Here is a 15,606-nt window from a genome sequence, read left to right on the forward strand (position 1 = left end):
ATGGCTGTGGGGATGCTGGCCTAGTTCTGATCGTTAGATAGGGCTGAGTTACCCAACAGTGTCCCCTTTCTTACAGCCCCAAATAACAGCAGTACAAGTCAGACAGGATTGTTTTCAAGTGTTTATTAACAAGAGCAGAACTGCAACACTAGTTCAAACAGTTACATCTTCTCCTGATCAGAAGATCAACAAAAACCAGACATGCCTGATCAAGAAATGCTTAGTGTTAACCTAGAGATCATGTAGAAACCCATGTACATAAAGAAATAAGTTTCAGGAGGTCTGCTCTGTACACATATGCTTTTCAAGTGTCAGTCAAGACTGGATTAAGTCAAGCTCTCTTGTAAATCTGTGTGCATACTTGTTCCTCACAGCACAGCTCCTAACAAGAAGGGAGAACAAATGTTATTTAACTTGTGTAACACTCAACCTGACAGTTAGGTACTTGTGAAGTTGAATTGGTTTACAGCAAGTCATTTACAACAGTGAGCATCTTGGAGAGCTTTTGCCTTTGCTGCCAGTCTGCAACTAGTACCCACACAAGTTATACCTTACCCTGTGCTTGGCAGCAAGTTGTGGCAGGCTGGATTCCAGAACAAGAGCATGCCAGCTACTGTTGAATTGCAGTGTAAGTGCAAGATGCCCCACGTGCAGCTATTCATGCTCATTGCTATCATGCCCACTTCACCCTGCACCATGAAGCATTAGTGACATTGAAGAGCATGAACAAAGTCATGCAGATGTGGTATGAATATTCTGTTCTGACTTATCTTACAAGTCTTTATCTCACCCATGCAGTCCAGGCCATTGAACAAGGTCAATGCTGGCATGAACAAGCCAGTTCTGGCTGTTGCCAGCCCTGATCTCCTTTCTACCCAGCTTTACTAGTCAGGGCTATCCAACAGGTGTTTTGCCCCCTACGGAGTAGTAGGTCTCTGTGCTTGGTTAGATCTTATGCTAATATTTTATACCATTTATTCCTGTATAGTTGCAATAGAAAATCCAATAAGAATGCCTAGCCTGTTCCCTCAATTCATACGGATTAGCTTTCACCAAAATTCTGAGTGATGGTGTAGGTGCATTAGCCACACTTAGTTCCCTGATGTGAATTTAGAGAATCAGCAGAACTCCTTTTTGGAGGGACATGTCCTGAGGTTCACCAAAGAATGGTTTTAGTGCTACAGATATTAAGTACGTTCCCCTCTGAAGCTTGTTCTTTCCATTTCTCAGTTACAGCAATTTGTTCAACTACATTAAAGTCTCCTCCAGGGGCACCATTTCAGATTGAGGGGAGGGGGACAACTGTAACAATTATTCCAGAGGCTACTTGAGCACCTTGGAGAAAAAAAAAGTTTTTCCCCAGGTAACTTAGATACAGTGCTTCTGTCAGATAATTCCTAATTCCTATGTAAAGAAATAAAGTAAAAAAAATTAGAGACTCACTCAACTAATACTAACATGTTCTGACATCTTGTGTCAATTCTCTTAAGGAACACTGGTTAGGTTTAAAGTTTTAATGTGTGTTCTTACTTTGTTACTAAATCTTGAATAGAACTGAAACGATTGTAGAAAAATCTAGATAATTTTATAGCTTTTTTTTGTAGTTCATCAAGTTTGGAATAAATAATTTAACTTTTGGAAACATCCCACTAGGGCAGGGATGGGCAAACTTTGTGGCCCAAGGGCCACATCCAGGAATAGAAGTTGTATGGTGGGCCATGAATGCTTGCAAAATTTGGGTTGGGGTGCAAGCTCTGGTTAGGGGTGGGGGCTCTAGAGTGGGGCTGGGACGTGCAGGCTCTGGGGTGGGGAAATAATGGGTTTTGAGTGCAGGAGGGTGCTCCGGGCTGGGATCTAGGGGCTTGGAGGGCAGGGGGAGGGAAGATCGAGGCTGGGGCACAGGGGAGGCTCCGGGGTGCAGGCTCTGGTAAGCCTTTACCTCAAGTGGCTCCTGGAAATCAACAGCATGGCCCCCTTCTGGCTCCTACGTGGAGGCACAGCCAGGCAGCTCTGTGCACTGCCCTGTCCACAGGCACCGCCACCCCCTCAGCTCCTATTGGCCACAGTTCCCAGCCAGTGGGAGCTAAGGGGGTGGCACTTGGGGCAGGGGCAGCATGCAGAGTGGAGTCCCCTTGCTGCCCCTTTGTGTAGGAACTGGAGGGGGGCCCTGCTGCTGCTTCCAGGAGCCATGTGGAGTGGCCCCTGACCCTGTTCCCTTGCTGGAACAGGACAAGCCCTAGACCCTGCTCCCCAGCAGGAGCTTGAGGGCCAGATTACCGCCCATGGGCAGTAGTTTCCCCACCCCTGTAGTAGGGCAAGGGCCCATGAGTTTATGCTGCAGCTGCCTGAAGCTCTAGGGTTGTGTTACCCACTACAAAGAGAACTAGAAACTGACTTTAAACAGGAGTGAAACTGACACTGTCTAGTCGCTTTCATGTTTGTTTTTAAATGCTTGGGGTTGGCAATACTATTAATCAGCCTCACCAAAAATCATGATTGGCTTTAAAAAAATTACATGAAATAGATTTGGTGTTTTTAATTTATATTCTGCTTTGAGCCTTTAGAGTGCACTAGGGTCATATTTTGAAGCTCTTGCACACCCATAAGGGCTAGAAACTTCATTTCTCTTTAAGAAAAAAAGAGATCACTTATCCACTTGACCCCAGGAGCTGGAGCTTTAAGGAGAACAATGATCATGAGACATGACAAAAATCATGAGTTGGCAACACTGCCTTCTGTTTAGAGGCTAGTTACTTCCCAGAAGGGTCTTAACAGCAACTCCAGCAATGTAGTGTTTTTTCTACAGGACAATGTGTAAAACCAAACACCAAGAAAATTCCACATTTTAAATTTGAGGGGGGGAGGGAATTGAGACTGAGGTATCTCAGGGCTACTAAACACAGGAAAGGAAAACAGTACAGGAGCTCTGGGCAGCCCTTCCTCTTGAAAGGAAGTTGGAGGGTCAAATCTTCTAGACATCAAATAAGAGTATTGCCATGGGTGCCTCCACTCAGATATCAACACCACAGTGAACAGGGGATGTCAACAACTATCCACTTCGTACTTCGATATCTGAGCCATCTTATCCAGAGTTACACATCATACATGCACTGGTTCAGGGACAACAACGTCTCCACCCCCACCCCCTCCAGTGCCTTTGAAAATCTGGCCCTGTGTGTATCTGGCGGTGGGGGGAGGAGAAGATGGAGAAGAGAGACCAGACATTAAGTGTGAAAAATTGGGACGGGAGTGGAAGTTAATAGGCGCCTATACAAGACAAAGCCCAAAATATTGGGATGGTCCCTATAAAAATTGGGGCATCTGGTCACCCTAGTGTGCCCTCAATGCCCCATCTGTACAATGGGCATAACAGCACTGCTCTACCTGAGGTGAGGCACTCCAATACCATGGTGATGGGACCATGTAAGTACCACTAGTGGAGTGGGAATTTCTCTATATCACTGCTATCCCTTCCCTGGGTTTTGGTCCACTCTTCACCTACTCCTCCCCTGCCCTTCTCTGAATGGGAACTTGGCTCAGAGGGCTTGGCTGTATTTCTTCTGAATCCCCTGCGTTCTTTTCAATGCCTGCCCGCCCCCTGCAGAGGGATTCCTGTTTTACAGGGTCATTTAACGCAGGGGTGGCCAACCTGTGGCTCTTCAGAAGTTAATATGCATCTCCTTGTACAGGCACTGATCCAAGACTGGAGCTGCAGGCACCAACTTTCCAATGTGCCAGGGAGTGCTCACTGTTCAACCTCCGGCTCTGCCACAGAGCCTGCCCCCACTCTACCCCTTCCCACTCCCTTCCTGAGCCTGCTGTGCCCTCCCTCCCCACCTCCTGCACACCACAAGCCAGCTGATCAGGAGGTATGGGGAAGGAGGGGAAGGTGCTGATTGGCAGGGCTGCTGGTGGGTGGGAGGCTCTTGGAGCAGGGGCGAAGCTGATTCGGGGGTACTACTGATGTATTACTGTGTCTCTTTTGGCAATGTACTTTGGTAAATTCTGGCTCCTTCTCAGGCTGGCCACCCCATGCCAGACAATTCTCATGTTGCAGAGGTCACTTGGTCTTTTGAGGACCAAGGTGGGGCGGGGGAGAAGCTACCCTGAGAACTAATGGAGCAAGTGAAGAGGGTGGAAGTTTATATACATCTTTCTTCCAAGACTCACGTAATCCTTTTTGCAATGTTTAAGAGCAACTAAACTCCCTGCTTTAATATTTAGTGTTATGTTCTAAGTAGTCTTTTGTCCCTGTTGCAATACCCAGAGATAGACACCCTAACAATAGGGTTGATAGACAAAAGTACTAACTCTAGAAGAGAAAGTTCAGGAATGCCAAGCCAAGGTACAAGATTGAGACAGAAAGTCAGATATCTTGATACTGAAATGCTTCAAAGTCACTTCAGCAATCTACTAGAAGAGAAGTATCTTCTCCCAAAGATATTAGAGTCCTTGCCCTCTGTACCAGACACATGTATGTAGATTCTCCATTTTCTGGTCATGTTGATGTTAGTAGCCCTAGAATCCACTGCACAGAGAATTGCATAAGAACATAACAGTAACCCAAACCATAGCAGCAGTGTAGATCCCAGTACCCCTCAGGCAGAGCCATGCAGTTAATTCAAAATCAGAATCTAACTGAATACCAGATATAGCTGATCTCCTTCAATCCAATGAGTCCAGCCCCTGTTCTTCTTGTCTCCAGTCTGGACACAAACAAGCTTGTCATTGTCCCAGGTAACCACACTCTGCATTTGAGAGACAGACAGACAAGTCTTAACTTTAGTCATACACCACATTCTTGTAGCCCCTCTCCCTTACTAGGGTAAGCTGCTTCCCTGAGTTAGTGCTTCTACATCATGCTCTGTAGAAAGTGAGCTACCTTAAATCTCACATGTATACCATGGAGAGAACAAGCAGTCCCTACCCCAACCTCCCAAGAAACTTGAGGACAGTTTGAGGACAAAATTTAGGTCCCCACACTAGCATTGATCAGTTGAAGCAGTTTGGTGGATTGCCTTGTGATTTGAGCAGGTACAGCCCCCCCCTCCCCTTTTTTTTTTTAACCTTGCATTTTCTATGATCTAGGCCTTTATTGTCTTCCTCAAACTCCTCTCCAATTTTGAACTGGACAAAGTAACTTCTGAAAGCGCTGGTGGTTTGGATGGAGAATGAATCGCCTTCCTGTTCAATCACCTTCTGTGGCTTCAGCCTTTTTGCTATCTTGCGAGTTGCAAAGTCAATACCTTAGGAGAGAGAGGTTTAACATCATGGATTTTTTTTTTTGTACCTGCCAACCTACAAGACCCAGGCTACCCTCTTAATAATGGTGCCCACAAGAGTGCTTCCCAGAGCCAGTCCAGGTTTGGGTGCTGCTAATATGGCTCTAGGTCAGAGGTACAGGAAAGGGCCCCCTGACAGTTTCCTTCCACTGTGTTTCTACCTAGTATTTTACTCTTTCACAAGCATGGGACTGCATAATGTAGCGCAACTCCCAAGCTAGGTCGCTGGGATTTGATTAGCCTGGTACAGGAGAGTTTCTCAACTAGTGGGTCACCCTACACTACTGGCACGGGTTGTTTATTATATTGACTTCGGCTGTATTAGTACAATCTGGTGGACGCTGCTGCTATGGTGGAAGCTAAGGTAAAGTTTGGCCTGTACTTAGTTGTGCTGACCCAGCTGAAACTGGCATCAGACGATATCTGCATGTGTAATCAAAGTCAGAATTTGGTCCTATAGAGCTTCCTAACTGGGGTACAGAGCTCTCCGTTATTGGTTATTCTTTTGTTACAAGCAACTTCATGTCTCCCTGTCCAACAGAGTATGCAACATGTACCCACTGTTGCTTAGACACCTATTATGTAGTGTTATTTGCTCCATTAAGGACCTGTTCATCTTTTGGATAATTACCAGCATGATGATGTTTTCTCCATGCATGTAGTATTTATAATCAGTCATTAGAGGGCAAGGGGCTGTCAAAACACAGACACTTACAGTTTTAACAGCCAAGCCACTTAACCATTTGGTTGAGTAGTTCAAAGAATAACCTTGCATTTTTAAGGTAAACTCTGTCTGTCCTTGCCCTCTAAGCAGAGAGGGCACTATGGCTGCGCATGAAGCCTTATGTTTCTTTCCCTAAGTAGTTTTAACTGTTCACATGCCAGGATCATCAGCAGGGTGATGGTTTGAGTTTAAACAATTTCCAGGGACTGCCAATTGTTGTGCAACAGCTGCTGCAAGATCAAACTAATCTCATAAGGAGCATGCGACAACTACTCAGTGGCAATTGTCACGGGCAAGGCCCTGTATCCCTGAGCTGTTAGTTCAGGACACTACACACATTAGTGTTTAAGTGCACTGGCAATGGAGACATTCAGCTCAAGGCAACACCCCAGAGAAAGTTTCTTCACATGATTTTGAAGTTAGACAAATGTTTCTACACATGACGTATGGTCTGGGAGTCAAGACACAGCCTCCCAATTTCATGCTCAGAATACGAACTTAAGGGGAGAGCCACAATAAGGCTTCCATTTCCACCCTAAGTGGTGGATCTCTGCTGCCTAGGAATAGTGCAATTGGCATGGGTCACATGAAGCTCAGATAGCTTCACGTATCTGACCCACTGCTTTGGTTATATTCACCCATCACAGGCTAAAGACATGGTCCATCACCACATCTGATATGATAAACAAAAATACCCACACACAAACCCAGTAGGTCCATTAGACAGTTATGTTTATACACACCACCACTTGACAGCATAGTTGTCCCTAAGTAGCAAGAAGGGTTAACTCTGTACTAGCAGCATATATTGCTGATCACTATGCTGCAGCATTTGGTCATGTAACCTTAGATATTAGAAGCAATTTTGTTGAGAAGGAAAGAAAAATTGCAGTTTACCTTTAGCTATTTCATGGTTAAAGTTGAACTAGTGTGCTAGTATCCAGGCTTTCCTCAGCAATGTCATTCAAATTATTTTTGTGAAGGGATGTCCCATCATCCACCCTAGTCCTTGTGCTATGCTCTGGTAAAATTGCTGTTTCTAATTTTGTCACTTAATTTTTTCCAGGGTCATCCCCCCAGAAATCACAGTTGACCTTGTTTTCTTCCCCTCTCCTTGTAACCCATACTACTCAACCACTAAAAAGAGCAAACTACAGTAAAAAAGTGAAGGAAAAAATCCATTTGCAATAAAGGCAGAGAATCCTGATAAGATTACTATGCTGCAACAACTTTCTGGAGCCATTTATTGCAAGGGTGATTTCAACAGAGTGCGAAAACCACACACTCACTTCAGCACAACTTGGTTTTAATAAGTTTTTTGGGAGCAGTCATGATATTTAAGTCAGCTGCTCCTCAATATTCTCTCTTCAGAGAGAGAGGACAAACTCCCATTCATCAAGGAGATTCATGCAAGTTTCTACTCCCCTATTTAGGCAGGTGAGCATTTATTGGAAGTTTCCCTGTAGGATAGGCAACATGTCAATAATAATACTTAATAGGAAGCATGGTATTCCCACTCTGAGCTACTGAACTTCAATGCAGTCTTCTTTGTGCTAGAGAGACAGATCGAGGTAAGATAGAAGATAAACCTTCTCATTGCATAATTTGTGTCCACCAAGCTTTATCTAAAAAGGATATTTTAAAATTTATTAGACTCCCAGCCATGTGGAGAAGCAAGCAATAAAACGACACTTCTCAGTCTTCCTATGGTCATATTTTTGAGCTAATTGACTCTGGTGTAGTTTATGCTGTAGAGGCTGAAAAGTCTCAGCATAGTTTATCTTGTTACCTGCAGCATATGGATTTGCATGTGGAATGATTAAGACTTGGGAGAAGGACCATTTAATGAAGACAAGTCCGAGTCTATTAGTCCTCAGAGGGGATTCAAGAACATTATCCTCAGACCCAGGATGTGGTACTACTACAGCTAGAAGGGGATCTTTCAATATATTACCAATATTGGATAAAAACGTTTAAAGCCATTTACAACATTAAACATCCAAAACAGTCAACCAACTGTTGACCAACACCAAGCAATATATTTAAGTTGAGTGCGTAACTGTTGGCAAGAGTCAGGGCTATTCCCTACACTTCTGACACCTTAGGAGCTTACAAAAAACAAGTTGCTTAGTTTTGTTACAGGTTCCAAAGGGACAGCCTCCACTGGCTGTTACATTACGAAAGTATTACAGCACTGAGGCCCTTTCTAGTTCCTCTCCCACATGCTCCTCATTATTGCATATAATTGGTCTGTCCCCATTCCTATCAGCAGTTCAGATGCTAGTTTCAGAAGTTAAAAAGGTTGAAAACCTCTGCTCTAGGTTCTTTCTGAGGCCCTCCCCCAACATGCTATGAAAACCTCCATGGCCCACCTGTGCCACAACAGCTGGTTTTCTGCATATAAAAGCTCAGGCTACCATAAGGGGGTAGCAAGCTGGGCAATTGCCTGGGGCCCCATGCCACAGGGGCCCCTAAAAAGCTACATTGCTCAGGCTTCAGCCCTGGGTAGCGGAGCTCAGGACTTCAGCCCCATGCAGTGGGGCTGCAGCTTTCTACCCTGAACCCCAGTGAGTCGAATGCTGGCCCTGCTTGGAGGCCTCCCTAAAACCTGCTCACAGCCCCCCAGTTGAGAATCACTGACCTAGAGCATTCCAGAGGAAAGAACCACTGAAGAGGGTATGCTCATCATCCTATTCAGGATCACCACCCTGAAAGTGATTTTGCAGCAGTGATCTGCTAGACAGGGCTTTTGCCATATTAGAGGACTGGCATTTAAACAGTCAGATGTTTAGCAACAGGGAAGGTCAAGGACATTGTCACTGACAGAGAAAGATTACCTCATAGCTTCCTTGTAGCCCTAGTAAGGATGTTACCTGGATGTAGAACTTAAGTGAATACTAAAAAGAGTGAGAATACTGAGTAGACATAGCTGAAAAAAATCCCTCCCTCACACTAGCAAGGGCCCACACACAAATACAGCAGCACTGTTAATTCCCAATGAGAAAGGCACCAGCTAAGGACAGATATCAAACTTCACTACAGGGAGCAAGGACACCTGAAAGTAACAGCATACTAGTGATTAGTTACATTATATCCCCCCACCATAAACTGATCAGGCAAGCAAATGAGGGTTAGTCCCTTTCTTGATGTGGGCGGCGGCGGGGGGGAAGGAAATCAGGTCCTCCTCTAAGGAGACAATAATTGCTTCCCCCAAAAAGGAAAACTTCAACCACATCTAGATTTTAGCACAGTTCAAACCCCTGGGCACAGATTTCTATAATTTTCACCTACCCAAAGCCAGCATGTAACCTTCAAAGTTGTCACTGCACACAAGGTTCCAGGTGCCACTGAAATCCACAGGCATGACCAGGGTATTAGAGCAAGAACCACAAAGGGAAGTGTGCACTGACCAAAGAGAAAGAACTGAGAGCATATCTTCCAGCTAGGCCCCTATATGAGGGGAATTGTGGGAGAGGTTACAGCTGGCAGCCTTGCTAGTGGGGATGTGCCACTGGCCAACCAAGTGGTGGGAGAGGGGGTGGGAGTACAATTAGCTTCAGCTGGTATTGGAGGGGAAAGTTCATGTTGTCTGAAATCTTTGTGTGGAGCAAATGTTACTGGCCCATGAGTCACAGTGGGGAAAGAGTGAATAGTTTAACCTCTTCATGGTCACTCCCTGTTTCCATCAGTTTAAGAGGGGAATCAGGGACAGATTTCATAGTTAGTAAGTGAGGGCCAGTACAGGTGCATCAGACCCAGGTTCCTGGATTGGAAACCTACATGAGTCTGGGGAAAGTTAATCTCCTTATTACAAATATGACATATGCTAACAGAGGCGCAAAGGACTGATCCTTATGCTATGCATTACCTTATATCAGGGGGAGGAAGGTGACCTCCATGCCACAGTATTAGAAACTACAGTGCACATTCCTCTTATTTCTGAATCATGACAAAAAAATTATATTAACGTCTTTCGTGGATGTCTGGATGGGAATAGAAGGCAGTATAGTGTAGTGGTTAGAGCAAAACACTGGAAGACAGAACTTCTGATTCTGGTTCCTGGCTCTACAGTGAATGACCTTGATCATGTAACCTCTGTGTTTCTCACTTTCCTCTTCTGTGTTCTGAGGTCTTTTTATGCTGTGAATTATGTCCAAGACAACCTGGAATCCAGGTGTGTTGCCAGTGTGCACAGTGATTGCAGTAGCTTTGATCACTACTTTTCTTGCTCAGATCCTTTCCCTGTCCTCAGTCTGGGAACATTGTCAGATGAGTAGTATGTCTACTAGTCAGAGCAAGAGACCTAGATTTAATTCACAACTCTGTCACCGAATTTCTTTGTGACCCTGCCTCAGTTTCTCCATATGTGAAATGTGGATAGTAATGTCCATATCTGAAAAACACTTTAAAACTCTCAGAAGTAATAACAATAATTAATAATAAAAGTACAAAGTGCTGTCTTGTATATAGATAGAAGACATGACCTGCTAGTTCTTTAATACATACAAAGCCTGATCAAGTAAAGGAAATGCACAGGGTAACATAGATATGTTGAACAATTCATTCTTGTGATGCTACATCAAATGCCACATATGGAGGTACAGAACATAAGATCAGAGCAGAGGGTGATTTCAGTGGAGAATTTCCTCTCTTCAGTTGGAGGAGTAGAGTGCAAGGAATCCTTTCTCCTTATGTAGTGGGACTGTACCTTTTTCAGTAGCTAAAATAATCAGTATTCTGCGAAGCAAGTCTTTCTGCATGGAAAGGGAAATGTGAGTCCAGGCCTGTAGTAATTGACTGACCTTGGGAGAATGACGATGATGGAAGCCCTTCAAATATTTTAATTCCTTTATTTTTCTATTGTGAAGTGACCTTTCTCCACTGTGTATATAAATAAAAGCCAGGAGGCAGTATGGTCTAGCACAGTGTTTCTTTTCAAGCTATCAACTTCTTACTCAAAACAAAATGTTCATGACCACCTTATATTTACTATAGGTATAAAACATATGAATGATAATAATAAACCTGTACTATTTGTGCATGTTTTGAGACTGCTTGACCTTGCAGAATAGGGTTGTATGGGGAGCAAGATTTTCTTTATTTTAGATTGAAATTTTTATTACATCTTGCAACTCTCCTACTTCCCCCTGAGGGTCGCAGCCTATTGGTTGAGAAACTCTAGTCTAATAATCACTAGTGGATTAAGTATCATAGAATCATAGAATATCAGGGTTGGAAGGGACCCCTGAAGGTCATCTAGTCCAACCCCCTGCTCGAAGCAGGACCAATTCCCAGTTAAATCATCCCAGCCAGGGCTTTGTCAAGCCTGACCTTAAAAACTTCCAAGGAAGGAGATTCCACCACCTCCCTAGGCAACGCATTCCAGTGTTTCACCACCCTCTTAGTGAAAAAGTTTTTCCTAATATCCAATCTAAACCTCCCCCACTGCAACTTGAAGCCATTACTCCTCGTTCTGTCATCTGCTACCATTGAGAACAGTCTAGAGCCATCCTCTTTGGAACCCCCTTTCAGGTAGTTGAAAGCAGCTATCAAATCCCCCCTCATTCTTCTCTTCTGCAGGCTAAACAATCCCAGCTCCCTCAGCCTCTCCTCATAAGTCATGTGTTCTAGACCCCTAATCATTTTTGTTGCCCTTCGCTGGACTCTCTCCAATTTATCCACATCCTTCTTGTAGTGTGGGGCCCAAAACTGGACACAGTACTCCAGATGAGGCCTCACCAATGTCGAATAGAGGGGGACGATCACGTCCCTCGATCTGCTCGCTATGCCCCTACGTATACATCCCAAAATGCCATTGGCCTTCTTGGCAACAAGGGCACACTGCTGACTCATATCCAGCTTCTCGTCCACTGTCACCCCTAGGTCCTTTTCCGCAGAACTGCTGCCTAGCCATTCGGTCCCTAGTCTGTAGCGGTGCATTGGATTCTTCCGTCCTAAGTGCAGGACCCTGCACTTATCCTTATTGAACCTCATCAGATTTCTTTTGGCCCAATCCTCCAATTTGTCTAGGTCCTTCTGTATCCTATCCCTCCCCTCCAGCGTATCTACCACTCCTCCCAGTTTAGTATCGTCCGCAAATTTGCTGAGAGTGCAATCCACACCATCCTCCAGATCATTTATGAAGATATTGAACAAAACCGGCCCCAGGACCGACCCCTGGGGCACTCCACTTGACACCGGCTGCCAACTAGACATGGAGCCATTGATCACTACCCGTTGAGCCCGACAATCTAGCCAGCTTTCTACCCACCCTATAGTGCATTCATCCAGCCCATACTTCCTTAACTTGCTGACAAGAATACTGTGGGAGACCGTGTCAAAAGTATGTCAAAAGTATGTCAAAAGTGTGTCAAAAGTATGAGGCTAGGAGCCCCAGAGTTCGCCAAAGATGTGTGTATGGGAAAGTCAGATCATTTTAACTGTTCTGCCTCAGTTTCCTCATCTGTAAAATGGGGATAACAATATTTTCCCTATCCCAGAGATGTGTTCTGAGGATAATTTTAGTCATGGGTGTGAGGTATTCAGATGCTACAGTGATGAGCGCCACGGAGGAACGTATAAATATCTGGAAGAAGAAAAATGATGTGGCTTTTAAACTTTAACCCAGACTATGCTGCTGTTGTAGCAAAAAATAATGGTGAAATTGACATTTATATTAATCAGAATCTTGAATGAGGAAACAGTCTCAACTACTATATTTATTTAGCTGCTGCTGAATCAATGAGTTCAGGTCAGGCTGAATTAAGAGCCAGGATTTCACAGACCTGGTTTCAACACTCTGACCACATTTCTGGACCTAACAGTTGTGCCTACTTGACCCATGTGACCATGGAAATAGAATACTGGGATGCCAAGTCATGCTTCATGTTCTCTAGCATATAGTGTAACTGGGAATGACACAGACAAACAATTTGTAGTTTATAAAATAGCATTTCCCGCCAGTCAAAGAGTTAAATTCTTCATATAATTTATTAAGTGGTCAATGTAGGAACCAAAAAGGGCTCTGTTCTTGCTTCTTAGAAAAATAAATGTTGCATAGATGGAAGGGTTATTTTGGCATAATCCTTCCAGGCATCTCTCCCACAGTAAGGAGGGTTGCATAGAAGTCATACAGAAGGCTGGATTCACATACTGAGAGGAAGAATGTGTTCATTTTACATAACAGAATGGAAATTATAGATATTGGTGAACTACCCAGCCATCTATACTACACACTATTGGATTGGAAGGGCATAAGGCCCAGATCCTCACTGGTATTTAGGCTCCTAACTTCCATGGAAATCAATGGAAGTTAGGAGCCTAAATACCTTAAAGGATCTGGGCCTAAAATGATATGGTGATGGGTGCTGCATAAGAACATAGACAGAAAGTTATGCTAATAGTTCAGTAGGTGGAGCTCTTCCCTTTAAATCAGTACCAAACTATCAGCCTAGGTAGCCTATTTCCCCTTGTTTTTTCCTACCCCCCCCGACGTTCTGGTTAAACTTGGATTTAAACTTGGAGAGTGGTCAGTTTGGATGAGCTATTGCCAGCAGGAGAGTGAGTTTGTGTGTGTGTGTGTGTGTCCCCCCGGGGGAAAAAAAAAAAAAGGAGGGGGGTGAGAAAGCCTGGATTTGTGCTGGACATGGCCCACCTTGATTACCATGCACATTGTAGGGAGAGTGGTCACTTTGGATGAGCTATTATCAGCAGGAGAGTGAGTTTGTGTATGTATGGGGGTGGGGGGGGGGGTGAGAAAGCCTGGATTTGTGCTGGACATGGCCCACCTTGATTATCATGCACATTGTAGGGAGAGTGGTCACTTTGGATGAGCTATTACCAACAGGATAGTGAGTTTGTGTGTGTGGTTTTTGGAGGGGGGTGAGGGGGTGAGAGAACCTGGATTTGTGCAGGAAATGGCCCACCTTGATTATCATGCACATTGTGAAGAGAGTTGTCTCTTTGGATGGGCTATTACCAGCAGGAGAGTGAGTTTGTGTGTGGGGGGGTGGAAGGTGAGAAAACCTGGATTTGTGCTGGAAATGGCCCAACTTGATGATCACTTTAGATAAGCTATTACCAGCAGGACAATGGGGTGGGAGGAGGTATTGTTTCATGATCTCTGTGTGTATATAATGTCTGCTGCAGTTTCCACGGTATGCATCCGATGAAGTGAGCTGCAGCTCACGAAAGCTCATGCTCAAATAAATTGGTTAGTCTCTAAGGTGCCACAAGTACTCCTTTTCTTTTAGCCTAGGTACAGAGGCTATACTGCTTGAATTGCCAGCTTTAAGATGAGACATAAAAAGTATCCTTTACAGTTGTGCTCATTAAGGATCCCATGGAACTTTTTGTAAGTATAACCCAGAGTGCTGGCCAAATTCCAATACGGGTAATTTCATTCTGCACCCTAAATTCCCCTGTAGTTTCAAAGTTCTGTACTGTTGCTGTTTCATTCCACCACGGAGATGGTAGCATTTCAGTATTAGATAAAGTGATTTTTTTGTTGAAGCAGAAAAGAATTTTATTTGCATAACACTTACAAAGAATAACCAAAAAAGAATTAAGCAGATATATTGTTTGTAAACTACTTTAAGCTTCTTCTGGATGGATGTAATGTGTAGTATAAATATAATATTCTCATAATACAGTATACCTGAGCGCAATGAATAATGAATCTGACAAATTTAGTCTTTTTATCCCACTTGCAGCACATCTGTGAGCAGATTAGAATTCCTGTAAATGTATTTGTTATTTGAATTTATTCAGTGAACTGGATTATTTGTGTGAATACTAGATTTTCAGTATTTTGGGGGTCTTTTAGGGCTGGTCAGCATTTGAAAATTTTACTGATATAACTTTTTAGGTTGGGGAGCAATGTTTTTATTTAAATTGTTATATACTTGTATAACTCCATGTGGACACAGAGTCATGTATAGAAGTGACTTTCACTGGTGGAGTAGTTATTGCCCTGCCTGTACAGGAATAGCTTTACTGCTATAAAGAACCTTTCTAGCAAAACAGCTCTCAATTTGGCAACTCCTCTGATAGATGACATCTTTAATAGTTCAACACAACAGTGTCACATTTGGTCTGAAATCATGTTTTAACGTGGGGTCATTTTGCCCGGAGGCAAGAATGCAACCCACTGACCCATACCCGCTAGCTATGAAGTGAGCTGTAGCTCACGAAAGCTTATGCTCAAATAAATTGGTTAGTCTCTAAGGTGCCACAAGTCCTCCTTTTCTTTTTAGCTACATAGCTGTTATTGTGGGGAAGGTAGCTATTCCAAAACACCCTCATGGCTAGGAAATTAATTATAAAAATGCTGCATCCTAGTCTCATTGAAGTCAACAGGAGTTTTGCCATTGATTTTATTGGGACCAAGACTGGTTAAGCAAAAGTAGAAATTGATGCTATGTTGGTTTGTGGGTCCTACTGGTACAATAGAAAGGAATGATCAATATTCACAATAGAACTATGACTCCAGTCCAGCAAGGTGCTCTGCATATGCAGACTGTTTCACCCATGCAGAATCCCATTGCTTTAGGTGATACTCTGTGCTGGGTTAAGGATTGTCCCTGAGAAAAGCTTCTAAGA

General features: G+C 43.8%; 1 protein-coding gene across 1 annotated transcript; it reads right to left on the reverse strand.

Moving 5' to 3' along the window:
* Nucleotides 1–331: 331 nt before the first annotated feature.
* On the reverse strand, nt 332–9,370 carry RBP7 (retinol binding protein 7). Its single transcript, XM_077837399.1, has 4 exons — nt 9,298–9,370; nt 5,068–5,246; nt 4,647–4,748; nt 332–382 (listed from the first exon to the last, which is right to left on the reverse strand). Exons 1-4 carry the CDS (start codon nt 9,368–9,370, stop codon nt 332–334), a joined length of 405 nt encoding a protein of 134 aa, XP_077693525.1.
* Nucleotides 9,371–15,606: the final 6,236 nt, after the last annotated feature.

This window comes from Eretmochelys imbricata, chromosome 18, assembly GCF_965152235.1.
Source record: "Eretmochelys imbricata isolate rEreImb1 chromosome 18, rEreImb1.hap1, whole genome shotgun sequence".
NCBI classification, from domain to species: domain Eukaryota; kingdom Metazoa; phylum Chordata; order Testudines; family Cheloniidae; genus Eretmochelys; species Eretmochelys imbricata.